The 17,257-nt window shown below is 54.5% G+C and overlaps 4 protein-coding genes across 4 annotated transcripts in view; 2 read left to right on the top strand and 2 right to left on the bottom strand.

Moving 5' to 3' along the window:
• Positions 1-554: 554 nt before the first annotated feature.
• VDAG_04007 (uncharacterized protein) lies at positions 555-2,590 on the bottom strand. The gene is made up of 3 exons (XM_009654091.1): positions 1,823-2,590; positions 1,258-1,763; positions 555-1,206 (listed from the first exon to the last, which is right to left on the bottom strand). Exons 1-3 carry the CDS (start codon positions 2,157-2,159, stop codon positions 1,192-1,194), a joined length of 858 nt encoding a protein of 285 aa, XP_009652386.1. The 5' UTR covers positions 2,160-2,590; the 3' UTR covers positions 555-1,191.
• Positions 2,591-8,199: 5,609 nt separating this feature from the next.
• Positions 8,200-9,774, top strand: VDAG_04006 (uncharacterized protein; the record flags this gene model as incomplete). Its single annotated transcript, XM_009654090.1, has 5 exons — positions 8,200-8,460; positions 8,517-8,680; positions 9,054-9,094; positions 9,150-9,340; positions 9,616-9,774. 5 exons carry the CDS (start codon positions 8,200-8,202, stop codon positions 9,772-9,774), a joined length of 816 nt encoding a protein of 271 aa, XP_009652385.1.
• A 1,406-nt stretch (positions 9,775-11,180) lies between these two features.
• On the bottom strand, positions 11,181-12,058 carry VDAG_04005 (C6 zinc finger domain-containing protein; the record flags this gene model as incomplete). Its single annotated transcript, XM_009654089.1, has 1 exon — positions 11,181-12,058. The coding sequence occupies one exon, from the start codon at positions 12,056-12,058 to the stop codon at positions 11,237-11,239; it is 822 nt and encodes a 273-aa protein (XP_009652384.1). The 3' UTR covers positions 11,181-11,236.
• A 1,515-nt stretch (positions 12,059-13,573) lies between these two features.
• Positions 13,574-17,257, top strand: part of VDAG_04004 (multidrug resistance protein CDR2) — a gene marked incomplete at both ends in the record, with an annotated part of 4,712 nt that continues 1,028 nt past the window's right edge. The window contains one exon of the mRNA XM_009654088.1: positions 13,574-17,157. Coding sequence (XP_009652383.1) covers positions 13,574-17,157 — 3,584 coding nt within the window. The remainder of the gene's footprint in view (positions 17,158-17,257) is intronic.

Raw genomic sequence — 17,257 nt, 5'->3', positions numbered from 1 at the left:
GGCACTTGTTGGCGCATCTGAGCACACACGTCTCGGCTGGTTTCCCCGCGAACCCACACGGCCCTCCTCGGTTCCCTGGGTCTTGGCTGGTCGGTCATCCCCGAATCGTGGGTTCGGGTGAGGAGAGCTCCTGTGATGCTCTGGCTCGAGTCGATGGATGCCTTGGTTTGTTGTTGGAAAATCGGCGTCGCTTGGGCTGCGTCTCATCATGACCGCGTTGATGGGGCCTTGTGCTTTTGTCGTGACAGCTCTGAAATCTCCGAATGGAAATAACAGGATACTGTTGTAGAACTTCGGAATTAGGAGCAAGAAAAAACGCACCAGTATGCGGCGATGAGTTCTGATCACTTTTATGCTCGATTACAATGCGTAGCTCTACGTAAACCGAGCTACCCACACGCCTGCCAGCGCATCCCTAACGGCACAGCATCCAACGCGAGCCAGCCTGCCCCGGATGCCGGACATGTCCCGTCTCCAATCCCAGAAGCCCAGCACACATGAGCTCCTCCCCTCTTCCGTCGGGCCAGGATAACCGCAGCACATCCATGGCTCAGCCGGTGGGATTGAGGGGGGGGGGCACCCTATCTATACACGCCACGAGACTCCCTCAGCCGTCCGTGCTGCAGTACTCCATCTCCACCACTGATCCATCCAAAAATCGTAAAACAGGTATGTGTAGGTATGTAGGAGGCCGGGCCAGCGATCATCTTACTCTATTCATGTACAAAGATAGCTTTGTCCATGAACCAGAAACCGGTGGTCAATGGCCCGTACCATGAGTCGGTGGGTGAGGGTGTCTCGAGACACCCGGTATACCTCTGAAGGTCTAAAAAGAATAAGAGCTGTAAACTGGGGAAAATGAAGGAGTGGATGGCGTTAATTGTTGCTCGGTGTCCGTTGGGTGGGTTGGATGGCGGTGATGGTGCGTTTTCGAAAATGAAAATCCAACTCGCAAATGAACCTCCGTCGTAAACCTCGAGCTGATGGATATCCCTGCACCGTGACAAGACAGATGAGACGAGAAAATACAACAAATCAACACCGTGCTCGTATCGCCTCGACGATCAAGCCGCCCAAAGTAAAACCAGCAAGAGAAACATCAGAAACGCCTAAAATGCCGAGGAAATGAGTGTATTTGTGGTGAGGTGATCACGGGCAGAGGTCGTTCGTCGTGACTGGCATGGCGCTCTCTCATGCGTTGGTTACCTAGCCATGTTAGTTGGTCTCTCCGACACTGTGGAAGCTATGGAAACGTACTCGAAGAATCTTGCGCGAATAATCTTGGTTGTCGGCGATGCTGCCGTCGCTCATCCGGCGGTGAGCAAAACCGGGATCCATGCGAGAATCGGTCATGGAAATACCGCCACTGCTGCTCGGGGGCTTCGCACCGGCAATGAAAGAGTTCACCGCGGCGTTGCGGCGGTGTTCTTCCTCAATCTCAGAGTTGCGTTTGCGACGCACCCACCAGAAGATGGCGCCAGCAATAGCAGCCATGGCGACCACGCCTACAACGACACCCGCGATGATGCCGCCAATAGAAGGACCGCCATTCCCAGACTCTCCACTGTCGGTCTCGACAGGGGCGCTGCTTGCAGTTGTCACGGCGTCTTGTCCAGCCGTTGTAGATGGAGTGTTCGAGACTTCTGTGGTAGTCGCGGCAGGTATCGACGAAGTCGACGTCACTGTGGGCACAAAGTTCTCAACCACAACATCGAGACCAGAGTTGAAGACATCATAGAAGGTTCCGTCCTTGATGCCGCCACCTGTATTCGTTGTCAGCTCGTCAATTTCAAGGGGCCAGTGTGGAAGAGGAGGCACGTACAGGCATCATAAGGATAGCCTGGGCAGTTGTAGTTGCACTTGTCCTGGTCGACAAGGTCCTTTGCGGCTGGGTAGGTGTTACCACAGTAGCAAGTGGCGCCGTTCATTGCGTACACGTTGTATTTCGCCTTGCATGCACCGGCACAGGCTCCATTGCTGACGTTCCTGTCGGAGTAGATCTTTTGTAGCTCGCCCCGGGAACTGAAGCAACCCTGGTATACTTGGTTGTCGAGCAGAGGCGCACCCTGAGGGTACGGCTTGACCTTCACTGGCGCTTCTTGGGATTGCACCGAGGTGGCGGCGGCCAAGCAGGCCCAAGCTACTTGAGAAAACTTCATGTTGAGGTAGGTCGAGGGAAAGATGAAAGTAACGAGAGTCGAGGGTCAGAGCCAATGGTCGGCAGCGGTTGGGATGCCGGTTGAGCGAACCAGGCGTCGAACGCGTACCGTGAAAGTAGGGGATGTTGTCGTCGGTCCAAAGATCAGGTTCCCTCGAGGGCCAGACAAAGTCGGTTAATGTCTTTTTGATGATTGTACTCGTGATGCGAGTCTAGTCGATGTGTAGAATCACTGGCGTGGTTGTTGCATCCGAGGACAACTCGGGGTCTTCGACGTGTGTGACCCGGCCGAGAGTTGAGTATTGTTCTTTTCCTCAAAGAACCCCGGAGAGAAGCAGAATGAGAGAACGGATGACGCTGTACTGTTGCTGATGGGCGTTTGGGGTTCCCGAACAACGATCGATGGGCGAGAGCGAGAGAATGACTGTGGGTGGAAGGGGGAGAGAGGAGAACGTGAGGGTGGATGAACGAGGGTGAAGCGCCAGTGAACAGTGGGACTCGGGCACGCACAGGACTGGACTGGCTGGGACTGGCTGGGACTGACGGGCGAGGGAACGAAAGGACCCGCGGCAGGAATTGGAAGGGACTGGCGTGTTTTGTTGGAAGTGGGTTTGATGAGGAAGGAAAGCGAGATTGCTGCCCCACCCAGGGGGTCATGTCACAGCAGAGGGGGTGTGCTGAGTGAAGGCCAGCCAGTCATCATGCCCCGTTGACCGTTGGCCCCTACCCGCAGTTGCATCGCAACACGCAAATGCACTACACCCGGGTGTGTGGCAGGAAAAGCCGCATTCGGCCACTAAATCGCGTGAGCCAATGAACACGGTTTGTTCCTGACCAAGGCCTCCACAGTGCCAGACTGATTGGTCAGAGCCCTGTAGATCCATCCCAAAGGCCCGCGCTGTCAGGCAAAGGGCCACCAGACAAGTGACAAAGTGAAGGATAGATGACCAGGTATCTGCTACTTACCATACGAACCTTGGCCCCTCTCTTTCTGTTAACATTTGAACGACTTTTTCCAGACAGGGCTCAACATCTGCGATGTTCACAACAGCAGAAGCGAGTCCTCGAGACCCCCTCCCACACCAGCAGATCAAGACGGTGTACATGGTACATTTGAGCTCCCCCCCCCCTCCCTCTTGCCTATCTTTTCATGAAGCAGTGGGTGTGGTGATTCCTGGTCCATGCCATGTGCTACCACCTACTTTACATGGTACTACTACCACCATGTACACAATGGTTGTCTTCACGAGGTTCCTTCTATGCAACCGTCAGGGGCGGTAGGATTCTGGGTTGCCTCTCACGACTCGCCTCATTGATTATGTTACAAGGCCGCGATCAGGTCGTCAACTTGGGCATTTGAGCAGGCCATGACATGCATCGAATCGATTCGAAACGAGAGGCCTGCTTGCTTTGCTTGTCGAAAGCATCCAGCCCTCAAGCCCCCTTCATCAGGCCCTTCATCAGGCTTGATCAGCGCTCAGCATTTCCCACTGGAGTCGGCCCCGTAATACCAAGGCACACGGATCGCCGAAGGGCATGTGAGACTGCCAGGCAGGCCCAAAAGAACGAGCACAAGACGGACAGCGATGCACAAATGTGCCTACATGTACATGTAGCAGTCACAAAACCAAGTGCACAAAATGGGCACGCATAACTTTGGTCCACGATTGCTTCTCGGCTCGACAGCACCAATTGCGAAACGCCGCCGAGGGGGTTCCAAGGTCGCAGCCTGAAACAGATACTTTCTGCCCGCTTTCTTTGTGCAGAGTGCAGTAGCTTTCACAAGGGTCGTCACCAGCTGAAGGGTGTTGTCGAGCGATGGACACCACTTCTTCTGAGCCATCGATCTGCTTTGGGGCACATTGCGACCTGAATGACGAGGCCAGGCTCCGCTCGACTGGCCCACGACTTGTTTGTTCGGGGAGGCTGCAGCGTTGCACATGGCGGCTTCGATACCGACTGCTATGGCGCTTGTGGCTTTCGGGTGTGCCGCTGCCGGCACACTGTTGTGTCGAATCTCGCCCTCACCTCGAACTCGACTGCTCTGTCAGCCGTTCCAGTTTCTCTCGTTATCTTGGAAGTGGGCCGATCATTGCCAGCACAGCCGCTGCTACCTCGTGTCGCTCTTCGAATGGCTGCCACAGTTGCCATGCAAACATTCCGGCGGGAGTGTGTCCCAGTTGTGGAATGCGGCTGCCCTATCGACATTCGAGAAACAGCTTGATTGATTTTGAGATTCTCGCGGGAGGCACAGCCTGCTTCGTAAAGACAGTCCGGGCACAAAATGGGGGCTAAAGATGCAGGCATCCCCATGGCGGGTCATGGCAATCATTAATCAGGGACATGCTCGCTGCAGCAAGGTCCTCCCCCGTTGCCCCAAGGCTTTCTTCGGTCGGCTTGTGTAGAGTGCTCTCGCTCTTGGACCATGTCACCCCACCCTCCCTCTCCCTTTCAGACCATCCGGTTCTTCCGTGTTCAGCATGTACCCGACATGTGTCCTCGGCCGTCCGGCATGAATACGAAGGGCCTGTGCCGTCTGCTCGGCGCTCGAACCGGCCTCCGCTAGCTGCCCGCCGCGTCTGCAGCTCGCATATGAAGCTGCACATTGTGCTTATTGCCTATAACAGCAGGACCAAAGAGATGGGATCTTTTCTAAAGAGGACCACCGGCCTCAGGGTGTTTGCGTGATTGTACCCACTCACGGCCCCCTTCAGGAAGCTTTGCAGCCAGCGACGTGCTTATCCACGTTGTGGATGCCTGGAGCGAGCGGAGTACTCATCCGGCTCACATGTTCATGGCAAACTTTACTTCAGTCAAGCTCTGCTTTTCTCCATCGAATACGACGATCCTTACATGTACACGTTCAACACACATCCGGCACTGCTCGCCCAACTTACTGTACATGTACAGTACACGTACTGCCCCAACTAGGATGATCGAGGACGCGTAAAAACCCTCCTGGCAGATGCATCCCATCAACACTACATGTAGACCGCTCGAGAATGCCGGCGATCTAACCAGCTGCAAGTGAAAAGCACCCTCCTTGTACTATGACGTGTTGATAGTTGTGCAATCAATACTATAGCACTTCCTTGCAGCCACTGGGGCCTTTGAGAGGTTTTATTCCGCCGTCCCCACTATCCGATCTGGCCGGACTCCTTGTTGACGGACTGAGCCATAGGGGGCGGGAGGAGAGGGCAAGCCTCTGTGGCGTGCACCGTCGTTCTGGAATGAAATGAGCTCAGCTGGTCCACACACGTTCACGCTCTGTTGTCCCTCACGGGCGTTGGCACTCCCTCTTCTCCCCCCCCCCCCCCCCCCACTACGCCGCACGAATGGCCAGGAAAGGGAATCCCTACGTTGATAACAGGCTGAATGACTGATTCACACGGCGCCATGTCAGGTTACATAAACCGCATGCGCTAAATTTTCTTTTCCGGAGTCGCGTCGAGGGGGGGGCGTCCTGTTTGAAGGCTTTCTTTTCCGCAGAAAACTCCCTCCAACCCCCAAGCCTTCATCCTTGTTTCTTTGGAGTTTTCAGCTTTTTGCGTGTACATGTAGTTGATACACGTTGGTGGCTGCGCTTTTTCAGGGGCTATAAGCGCCCCGTTGAAGATCTGTGCCTGGTTGGTTCCCCGCGCCCCTAGGAAAAATAAACCCTGCCCGCCGAGCGAAAGAGCACAAATCTGGAACGTCGAGGTGGCTCGAGCTCGGCTATGGTGCTTGCGTCATGCTGTCAAAATCGGGGAGCAACCCGAGAAAAGGCGGGCTGCCACTGATGGCCAGTAGTCATTCAGTGTCCGCTCAAACAGATACTTACTGAGTAAGCACGTCGAGCAGTCTTCAGTCTTCTCCAAGCAGCCTGCCAAGTGCAAGGTGATTGATGACCATGCAGGTGAGCTGGTACGGTGGTGATGTGATGCTTGCCAGCTGGCACGAGCGAGTTGTGCCTCTTCTCCTCGTGCGTTCGGAGTCTGACCAGGTGCGGTCTCATGTCTGACCACCCACCTGCGGATCGTGTAGTGTACAGACGTGGATGTCAGGGCAAGGCATCCGAGTAGAAAAGCCGAAAATGTCCGGCACTCTGCCGTGTCTGATGGGGCTGATCAGCCGGGCCGGTGGACCCGGCCGCTTTGAAAGATGGCTTTGGCGCCGGCTCGGCACCCAACACAACAGAAAGGCCAATGACGTGAAATGTAGCAATACTGCTTCAACTCAAGCTTCCCCATGCGCACAGCGACGACGCGGTGCGGTGAGGACGGAACGAGGTCTATGATCAGACCATTATCACACTACCATGATGGCTAGGTATTCTGTGAGAAAAGCCCGGTCCAGTACTGGCCTGTGTCACTTTGACCTCTCAGTCTGCCCATCGTCGAGTGAGGAGGTTGGTTGCTATAATTCATTGAGTTGCAAGCCATTGACAATCAAAAATGTTTTCGAAGGATGTTACGCTTGGTGCCTGCCATGCTTTCCAATTGTTTTCTTGCCAAGTGGTCATCACCGCTCCTCCGAGAGCCAACCCGAAGCGTCTTATTAGACGATGAGTAATCCACATTGTGGCCGACATGATTCAGATGCGTAGAGGAAGACGACTGTGTCTGACCAGGTATCACCACAATCACGGATCCTTTTGAGCTCGGGAGATCTAGCCAGCAAGCGAACCTAAGGCATGGTCACAGGTGATTTTGATATGAGCTCTGCATTGTCACCTGCAAGCCGCCCATCATCGCGTCAAGATCACGTCAGCCTTGAGTTATAATCTGGAGCACCGGGTGGCCCTGCTCATGAAGTGCCTTAGGTATAGCTGCACCATAGTTGAACCTCGATTCTCGAGACAATCAAGCGGTCACGGACTTTGGTATCAGTGGATAGCCCGGTCTAGACGCCCACACATGCTTAGGCGGCTATACAGAACCCTTTATGCTGCACCACGTGTCCTAGTGAGGGAGAAGCCTGGGACCTCTTGTCGGAGCGTTGTTTAGAACAGAGTGAAGAGGTCTTCCACACGTAGTCCGCAGGCAAGAGAATAAAAGTAGGGGGTTGGGATACATCCGAATTCTGGCCCTCCGCAGTATATATATATACGTTTATCGTAGCCCTTAGCCCCTGACCGATCCCCCTGCTTGGCAGCTCTGCAGGGTCGCCTGACACCTTTTTTTCTTCTCAGTATGTTATATGCACACATTAAGCCGTGGTCATTTCAATCTCGTCTATGCAGGGAAGTAGTCATGCTGCAGCAACTGGATATATACGCCGAGACATCTTCGTGGGTAACATCTTGCTGGCACTAACGGTTCCCTGACCCACGATCGTACATTACGTTACCTAGGTAGGTAGGTAGGCAGTTGCCTCAGACTGAAAAGTTTCTACTGAGACTTGAGGAGTATGTTGTCATACGGTAAACCTCGTTCGCAATGCTAGTGACTGCTACTGTATACCTCAATCTACTGTCAGTTCCTCATGCTGAACTACCATGATGAGCTCAATGAGATCTTACCTGAAAGTTATCATTGGTATTTTATGGTACTATGCTCATTTCTGTGAATGTGCATTTGGACCCTTCGCCAAGAAACCATGACCGTTTTGGTACGTGGTCCGCTGCAGCTCAAACCTGTGAGCCGCCAGGATGCTTCGAGACGCATATGGCAGTTGTCGCTGGTATACCAGTGAATACCCGCCCATATCTTCGTGGCTAGGCATAAGACCCATCATTGGCACAAATATGCTCAACAACAAGTGTTTGCTGCCATACAACCAACACGGCCATCAGACTGGAGCGTGGAGCCGCTGGTCGGGCATGCGGAATCAGTTCATCCTTGCGCGAGTGCTGCATCTTCACCACAAGGAAAGACTACACTGGACACTGAGCCGCTGCCAGGCCGAAGGTCTGCTCAATTTTCCACCGCTTCTTCGTGGCAGCGCAGTATTATAAAGAGAAGGGCGCACCCGCTTGTGTCTTCTCTTCAAACCCTTCACTCCTCAGGGCACATTCTCACGTCAAACCGTTTCAGACAGACAGTCATCTCTTCTCCTCCAATATGGTCAGACTCACTTTCCCGGCACTGGCCATGCTGTCATTGCTGTCATTCGTCACTGCTGCTCCAGCGGCAGCAAGTCCGGACAGTGTTGACATGGTCCCCTTCTCCATTGAGAAATGGGCTACCGACATTGGCAACGATCCCGACGGAGATCATTCTTCTGTCGAAGAAGCTGTCATTGCATTCGAAGCTACATTGAACAGCACTCGACTGCAAAAGCGATCTCCCATCTGCAATCACGTTCCTTTCAAGGAATGTCGCGTATGTCTTTCATCGCAGCCTCTTTGCTATCCTAACCAGCCTTCTAACATGTTCAGATTGCGGATGCGGTGGCGTGTATCAACGAGGCCAGCCGAAGAGGCTCCCAATCTGCCAACATCGCAGCAGGACAGGCCTCCCGATCCTGGCGTGGTCGTGGTACAGCGCAACTGTGGGCGTCAACAAATGGCGCCTTCTTGCAGCAGGCGAAGCAGATCACTCAGTACGTCCGCCTCTGTATCCCGCACAACTCTGGTCGGGCGGTTGCTCACAGCTCAACAGCCTCCAAGTAGCCCAGTCTGGCGGCAAGATTATGGACCACTGCACGAGAGCTGATGGCAGGGTGCAAGGATCGTGGATCTTCAACCAGCAGATCAATGTTGTTCTCTCCACCAGACTCAATCAACAGCTAGGTGGGAACCCCGAGCTTCTACGTGGCAGGCTGCCGCGATGTTAGCTAGGCATGTTGAAGTGGGTGAGAATGTTGACATAGGTGGATGAAGCTGATGGGCACTCGTTTGGCTCACCAAAGCATTTATGTAACCTCAAACAGTATATATTTGCCCGAGCTTCACCTACCTTCATTCGTGATCAAGGCTCGGGATTTTGCTCTTACCACGGAAGGGCTTGACATCAGGTACGTAATATGAGTATCTGCAATCAAGATAGTGACATGGCCCGCACACATGCAGTTGCGGCCGTGTCCGTTGCTCCGGAACCCTCCAAATCCGGTCCGGCTTACGTTACCGATTCCCCCTGTTGTTCATCTCGGCTGGGCTCAGCCTGTATGCGAGTGTTCATCCGCGACCGATCCGCCCTCGCGCGCCGATTCGAAAGCGACGAGACGCACTGGAGGCCTGAGGTACCATGTCTGCATCTCGAAGTGGGTGTTGTGCGGTGCGGTTGGCGCTACCAGATGGATCATGCGTTCTGTGATGGGCTTCGTGGGAGAAATTCAGGGGGGGGGGCACAGCGGTGATCGCTGATCGATCGCCCGTAGGGCAAGTTGCGGTCCTTGGACTCGGAACTGCGGGTTGATAGGGCCCAGCCTCCCCCAAAAGACATCTTGGCCAAGGTGACTACATGTAATGTCCCCCATCTCGACAGTGGCATGGCTAACGATGAGCTTCGATAGCATGTACATGTACATGTACACAGCTTGAAAGACAACGTTTTCAACAATGCACCATGAGTGGGGCGCCACGTTGGCACAAGGCTACCGTGTCGGACAAGGCTACCGTGTCGGACAAGGCTACCGTGTCGGACACGGCTGGCACATACATGTACAGAAGACCCAGAGTGAGGGAGTCTGAGTGAGGTGGGCAAAGACTCCACCTGCTCAACTCTGCCGCAACCTAAATGCTGACAATTTTTGCCTGAACGGGTAAGACCCGTGTTCCGAGTCGAGATGCACGGGGCGCATGGTAACATTCATCAAACGCTGTTGGCGCTAGCAAGTCGGTGGTTGAGAGACACGGAGTCAGTGGGGTCGAAGTGCCCTTGGCAGCGACCTGACGATGGCAGGGCCTTGTTCCGACTGGTTGCTCCTCCACTGATGCAGTTAAGGTACCTGACGCGACATTCAATTCGCTGCGCAAGGGCGGTGTCTGCATGCATTTCGATCATGACGGCCCTGTTGGCCAAGAACATGAGTATGAACCGGGGGCCAAAAAGGAAATGACAGAATCTGGTCTTTTTGACGCATACTATGTATAACCGCTTCGCACACGGCAGATTGGTCTCCCGAGTGCTCCCCTCACTGCTTACATGTACTTGGGCCGAGCGAGTTCTTGTTTACCTGAGACATTTCGATATCATGGTTAACTTCACCTTCCCTGTGCTGGCCGCCGTGGCTTTGGCTCCTTTGGTAGCCGCCTCCCCGCCAGCGAGGCTCATATTTCTGCGCAGCCAGCCCCTTTTTTCTCGATTGAGAAATGGGTCTCTGACTATGCTGAGAACCCCGAAGGAGACTATTTGTCTTTGCAGGAGGCCCTTGATGCATTCTTAGCGGGGTTGAACACCGCCAGCGCGGAGGACCATGCTTCTTGTAACCAGCTGGAAAGGCAAGAATCCCGCGTAAGTTCCCGTGGACAATTCCGCCACTAGCCAAAAACAACATGCCCGACTGACAAGACCAGGTCACGGATGCTGTCAACTGCATTGACCAGCTTCGCGGCAACCCGGATAATGAGGTCCCGATGACAGCGTCCCGGCAACTCTATTACGCTCACGGCACTGCGCAGATATGGGGAGGCGCCGGTCCGAACCTTGGAGGAAAGACAACCTTGTAAGCTCACCGTAACCGTTTCGTGACCGTTTCTTCACTAATTTGCAATACCCAGTCGCGAGATCGCCGAGACTGCTAGTCGCATCTTGGACAGCTGCACCAGGGCTGACGGCTGGGTGCAAGGAACAGATGACACAACCAACGGCACCGCCATCCATATTTCATCGGAATTCAACGCGTAGCGCCGTGTTGATGTTGGTGATATCGATCTTTCTTTGCCAACCAAATAACCTTTTCTGCGGCCCGTCCTGATTCAAGAGCTTTGACCTGGATGATCATGGCCTGTGACTTGCGTGCCTGAGACTCCTTGATAGATTCCCAGGTCTTTCTGTTCGCGTGATGTCCCGAATCCCATGGCCTTCTCACCCCGCAATCGGCGTGCTTGTTCAGTTCATCAGATATACGGAATCTAATTCGATCAAACAATGCAGAGTACATACATCACGTCTAATCAGGCCAGCCGCCAGACTCTCTAGGGTAGATAATATACAGTTACAGTTCGATGGAAAGGTGCTTGAAAATAGCAGCCACCCTCTCGAAAGACTTCTTCAGTCTTGCTGGCCTCAGCATGCCCTGGCCCGGCATGATGCCTGGCCCTTCGTCCAGCTCGCTCCACAGAACGCTGATCTGCCGCGCGGATAGCAGACCTGTGCCGCTGCCCTCAGGCGACGGGACTATCCCCAAAGCTTGCTCGAACTTGACCAGAATCTGGATGATGACCTCGGCAAACATCATACCCTGTACGCACGGCTTGACTAGCGGCAAGCCCCCGACCGTGAGTCCGTTGATGGGCGCGATGGGATCCGAACCAATGCGCTGGATCCGGGATGAGAGGTGCTCCAGAATCAGCTCGAAGAGCGTGATCAGCTGGGTGTAGATGCTTGTGAGGGTCAGGGCGAGAGGTGCCAGCAATGGCTCGCCCGCGGCGGCCGGATATGGGTGAGATGGAGTCACGCCCGTAGGGTAGACTTCACCTTGACTGGATTGCGGTGAGGGGGGAAGAATACTCGCCAGAATCTTGTCCGCGTTGGCGAAGCCACCCAACATGCCCCGGGTTGTTCGGTTGCCGCGTAATCGCGTCATAATGAGATGGATCTCTTGCGATGCCTTCAGTATGAAGTCTGCCAGCGTGGTGTTGTCGATGAAGAGCGGACTATCGTCGTATATGATGCGATTGAAGTTGATATTAGACTTGTGCATCTCGGCGGCCGCGACGCGAATGTGCAAGTCCAGATTCATCTTGGAAAGCTTGGATATGGCTTCCGATACGGCTATATCATCCACCTTGCCATGATCCAGCACCGGCTTCGTCATGGTAAGTTTGGTTGTTTCGCAAAGCTCTTCAGGGGGGGACGGCATGGCCATTGGCGCCTGCTCTGTGTATGGGGCTTGCGACGACAAGTCGAAATCCAAACTCGGTTCAAACATGTAGGGGCCATCTCCGTAGTGATCAATTGTTGATCCGGCAAAGGTGTTTTGATCGTAGGACTCGACGTCAAAAGATGGCCATATTGCTGTTCCAAGAGCTCCATTGTCGACAACTGGTGTTTGCGTCAGGGGTGTAGATGTGGGGGATGGAGACAGGTTGCCAAGATTCCACCCCAGTTGATGATTTCCTTGCAGAGTGACTGGCCCAGGAGAACTGTTCGGGGAACTTGAGTGGTGCCCCGAATACTCCCTGTTCAGCGTGGCCTGGTGATGCACAGGTGACGTGTTTGTGTTCTCTGATTGTCGAGTCTGTGGTGTTTCGGCCCCAGCAACGACTGGGCGCCTCCTGGGCCTACCGATCTTCTTTTGCTGCCCTGTCACACATTCGACGCCAAGCAGCGTGCACCGCGAGCATTTCGCGTCACTGGAGCTGAGACGCTGGCATCTGGCCTTGTGCTTCCTGCACACTTCACATGATATACGCTTCTGCGAAGGATGAACTGTTGAGACCCCCATTGAAAGATCTGTGCTTGAGGATGTAGGGTGTTGTTGTATGAATGAACATGAACAAGTCAGGATGGCTTGACAGGCGACCGGTGTGTGTGGATTGAGATTGAGGTGCAGCGCGGCTCTGGGCAGAAAGGGGCAGTCTTGCAAAGCTGTTGTCGGCACCGCGGGCTGGAACTCGTGGCCTCTTAAATGAAAGCCTCCGCGGAGGGTTTGATCTAGAGCAGGACATTCCCTGACTCGCTGAGACATGTTGATTTTCTAGGCCCCGATACCATAAACTTTGACTGGTTTCGGGGTTGCCGTTTGGCTCAATGAGGCATGGCGCCATGGTAATCCACCCGAGGACTCGGGGTTGACAGGTAATCATCAATTCCCTCCGGCGTCGTGCCCCGTGGGCCCATGGCATATCTGTGACCCCAAAGTCAGGCGCCAAAAAACAACGAGAACGTTCATCAATCCTCCGAAGGGGTGTTTTCTTTTCCATCAAAAGTAATGACGCATCGAGCTATTTAGCCCAACTGCATTCTTGTTATATCGGAGGTTTTGAGAACGAAACCTGTGGGTCCTACGGCTTTCATGACCGCAAGACGGACACTGCCTCACTCTTTACAAGCTGGCCATGGCTATGATGATGATTCATCGCGGAAGCTTTCGTGATTGGAAAGGGCTCTGCGAGACCCTGCGTAAGCATTGGTATACGGACATTTCTGACCAAAACCAGAGATGACCGCAAACGCGCATCCAGCCGAGGACTATATCTCTTTCCATCGTGGATCACATTGATGTATTGATTGAGTCAATCTTCTAGACAATCTTCTCCTACACTCTCAACTCCTCGAATCAATAGGCCACTCTTGTCACAGCCACCTTTTACCTTCGACAGCCGTCGACATGGAGGCCATCACTCCAGACCAGCAAACGCTGGCCGCCGACACGGATAACGAAACGGGGGACTACAGCTTCAAGTCGGCGTCACCACCTGTTGCCAGCAGCTCAGAATGGCACATGGCGCCTGAAGTACGCGAGAGGAAAAACAACGACGAGTCAGGTGGAGAGAAGCCTCGAAAGCTCGGTGTAACCTGGGACAGCCTCACAGTCAGGGGCATCAGCAGCGACGCCACGTTCAACGAAAACGTCGTTTCTCAGCTATACCCCTTTCACAAGAAGAGCAAAGATGCTCCCTTGAAGACTATCATCCATAACTCGCACGGTTGCGTCAAGCCTGGAGAGATGCTCCTCGTCCTCGGACGACCTGGCTCTGGGTGCACAACGCTACTCAGTGTGCTCTCCAACAACCGACTCGGTTACGAAGAAGTGTCGGGAGATGTGTTTTTTGGAAACATGTCTGCGAAAGAGGCCCGTCAATACGATGGCCAGATCATCATGAATACGGAGGAGGAAATCTTCTACCCTGCCTTGACCGTGGAGGACACGATTAACTTTGCTGCACGCATGAAAGTCCCAAACGTCTTGCCCCCGGGAATCAACTCGGCCGAGGAGTACGTTCAGGCCGAAAAAGACTTCCTTCTGCGTTCCGTCGGCATCTCCCACACCGCACACACAAAGGTCGGAGACGCATTCATGAGGGGCGTTTCTGGAGGAGAAAGAAAGCGCGTTTCGATTCTGGAATGCATGACGACCCGTGCCAGCGTGTTCTGCTGGGACAACTCGACGAGAGGCCTTGACGCTAGCACTGCACTTGAATGGATCAAGGCGATCAGGGTGCTGACTGACGTTCTTGGGCTCACCACAATCGTCACTCTTTACCAGGCCGGAAATGGCATTTATGAGCATTTCGACAAAGTACTCGTCCTCGACGAGGGCCAACAGATTTTCTACGGTCCTCAAGTCGACGCAGTGCCCTTCATGGAAAGCCTCGGTTTTGTTCGAGACTCGGGCTCGAACCGAGGTGATTTCTTGACTGGCGTGACGGTTCCTACGGAGCGTGTCATTGCTCCTGGGTTCGAAAACACGTTTCCTCGTACAGCCCACGAAATTCACGCTGCATACGAGGGTTCGAGAATTAGGGCCAAGATGCTCGAAGAAATTGAAACCTACCCCCAAAGCGCCGAGGCTGCCGAAAACACCGCCGTCTTCAAAGAGTCTGTTGCTCGTGAGAAGCACCGCGGAGTGCCGCAGAAATCCGCCGTTACTGCCGACCTGCTCACTCAGATCAGGGCTGCTGTAACGAGGCAGTACCAGCTCATGTGGGGAGACAAGGCCACGCTGATTCTCAAGCAAGTCGCCACGGTTGTTCAGGCACTCATCGGTGGCTCCCTCTTCTACAACACCCCTGACAATTCGGCCGGTCTCTTCCTCAAGGGTGGCGCTCTGTTCTTCTCCATCTTGTATAACGCCCTCATTGCCCTCTCAGAGGTCACCGACTCGTTCACAGGCAGGCCCATCCTCGCCAAGCATCGCTCTTTCGCCCTGTATCATCCGGCAGCTGTCGTTCTCGCACAGATCGCTGCCGACTTTCCCATTCTTCTCTTCCAGGTCACTCACTTTGGTCTGGTATTCTATTTCATGGTCGGCTTGAGGACCACGGCCGAGGCTTTCTTTACGTACTGGATCACAAACTTCATGACGGCCATGTCCATGACGGCGCTCTTCCGACTCATTGGCGCAGCATTCCCTACTTTCGACGCTGCGACAAAGGTATCAGGACTGGCAGTTGTTGCTTTGTTTGTGTACATGGGCTACATGATCATCAAGCCTATCATGCATCCTTGGTTTGTTTGGATATTCTGGATCAATCCCATGTCGTACGGTTTTGAGGCTCTGCTCGGCAACGAATTTCACGACACACAGATTGATTGCGTCGGCCCCTACATCATCCCGAGCGGTCCTGGCTACACAGACGGCCGAGGAGGACGATCATGCACCAGAGTGGGCGGTGCTGCGCCAGGCGACACCTCCGTCACGGGTGATGCCTATCTTGCCCACATGTCGTTCAGCCATAGCCATGTCTGGCGCAACTTTGGTATCGTTATTGCATGGTGGGTGTTTTTCGTCGCCGTCACCATCTTTTTCACCAACAGGTGGAAGCAGATGGGCGAGGGTGGACGCAGCCTTTTGATCCCTCGTGAGCAGCAACACAAGTCTAAGCATCTTTTGGAGAGCGCCTCCGACGCTGAGGGCGGAACCAAGGAGAAGACTTCGCCCAAGTCCGGTGCCGAGTCGCCATCTGGCAATGTGGGCAAGGAGCTCATCCGCAACGAGAGCATCTTCACCTGGAAGAATCTTACCTACACCGTCAAGACCAGCGACGGTGATCGTGTCCTCCTCGACAATGTGCAAGGATATGTCAAGCCTGGTATGCTCGGAGCCCTTATGGGCTCTTCTGGTGCCGGAAAGACAACGCTTCTCGACGTCCTCGCGCAGCGCAAGACCGAGGGAACGATCCACGGCTCTGTTCTGGTTGATGGCCGCCCGATCCCTATTTCTTTCCAGCGCTCTGCGGGTTATGTCGAACAGCTCGATATTCACGAGTCGTTGGCCACTGTCCGCGAGGCCCTTGAGTTCTCGGCTCTCTTGCGCCAGTCCCGCTACACTCCTGACGAGGAGAAGCTGAAATACGTAGATACGATTATTGACCTCCTGGAACTGAGGGACCTCGAGCACACGCTAGTCGGCCGCCCTGGCGCAGGCCTCTCGGTTGAACAGCGCAAGCGCCTTACCATTGCCGTCGAGCTCGTATCAAAGCCTAGCATCCTGATCTTCCTTGACGAACCCACCTCGGGTCTCGATGGCCAGGCTGCGTACAATACCATCCGCTTTCTTCGCAAGCTCGCCGCCGCCGGCCAGGCTATCTTGGTCACTATCCACCAGCCCTCGGCCCAGCTCTTCACACAGTTCGACACGCTGCTGCTCCTCGCCAAGGGGGGCAAGACGGTGTACTTTGGTGATATCGGCGAAAACGCCAGCACCATCAAGTCCTACTTCTCCCGGTTCGGAGCGCACTGCCCGCCCGACGCCAACCCGGCCGAGCACATTGTCGACGTCGTGTCCAGCACGCCGAGCTCGGGTGTCGTCCAAGACTGGAACAAGCACTGGCTCGAGTCGCCCGAGCACGACGCCCTCTCGGTGGAGATTGACAGGATGGTCGAGGACGCGGCGGCCCGGCCTACGGGGACCGTCGACGACGGCCACGAGTTTGCGGCGTCCATGTGGACGCAGACCAAGCTCGTCACGCAGCGCATGAACATCTCGCTCTTCCGCAACATTGACTACCTCGACAACAAATTCGCCATGCACATCAGTCTCGCTCTCCTCAACGGCTTCACCTTCTGGTCCATCGGTGACAGCCTCACGGACCTGCAGCAGAACCTCTTCACCATCTTCAAATTCATCTTCGTGGCCCCGGTGTCATCTGGCAGCTGCAACCCCTATTCATCGACCGACGCGACATTTACGAGGCGCGCGAGAAGAAGAGCAAGATGTACCAATGGGCGCCGTTCGTCACCGGTCTCATCGTCTCCGAATTTCCCCTAACTTGCTCGGCCTGGGCTCTGTTCAACTAGCTCTGGTGGGTACTCCATCTGTCCGGTCTGGCCCCACGGGGGCCGAAGAACG

Source organism: Verticillium dahliae, genomic scaffold (genome assembly GCF_000150675.1).
Source record: "Verticillium dahliae VdLs.17 supercont1.6 genomic scaffold, whole genome shotgun sequence".
NCBI lineage: Eukaryota > Fungi > Ascomycota > Sordariomycetes > Glomerellales > Plectosphaerellaceae > Verticillium > Verticillium dahliae.
This window is presented reverse-complemented; position numbering and strand designations above follow the sequence as displayed.

Coding starts and splice junctions, on each gene's coding strand:
- VDAG_04007 (XM_009654091.1), bottom strand. CDS start 2,159: ATGAAGTTTTCTCAAGTAGCTTGGGCCTGCTTGGCCGCCGCCACCTCG. Junction 1,764..1,822: donor AGGCTATCCTTATGATGCCT/GTACGTGCCTCC, acceptor CAACGAATACAG/GTGGCGGCATCAAGGACGGA.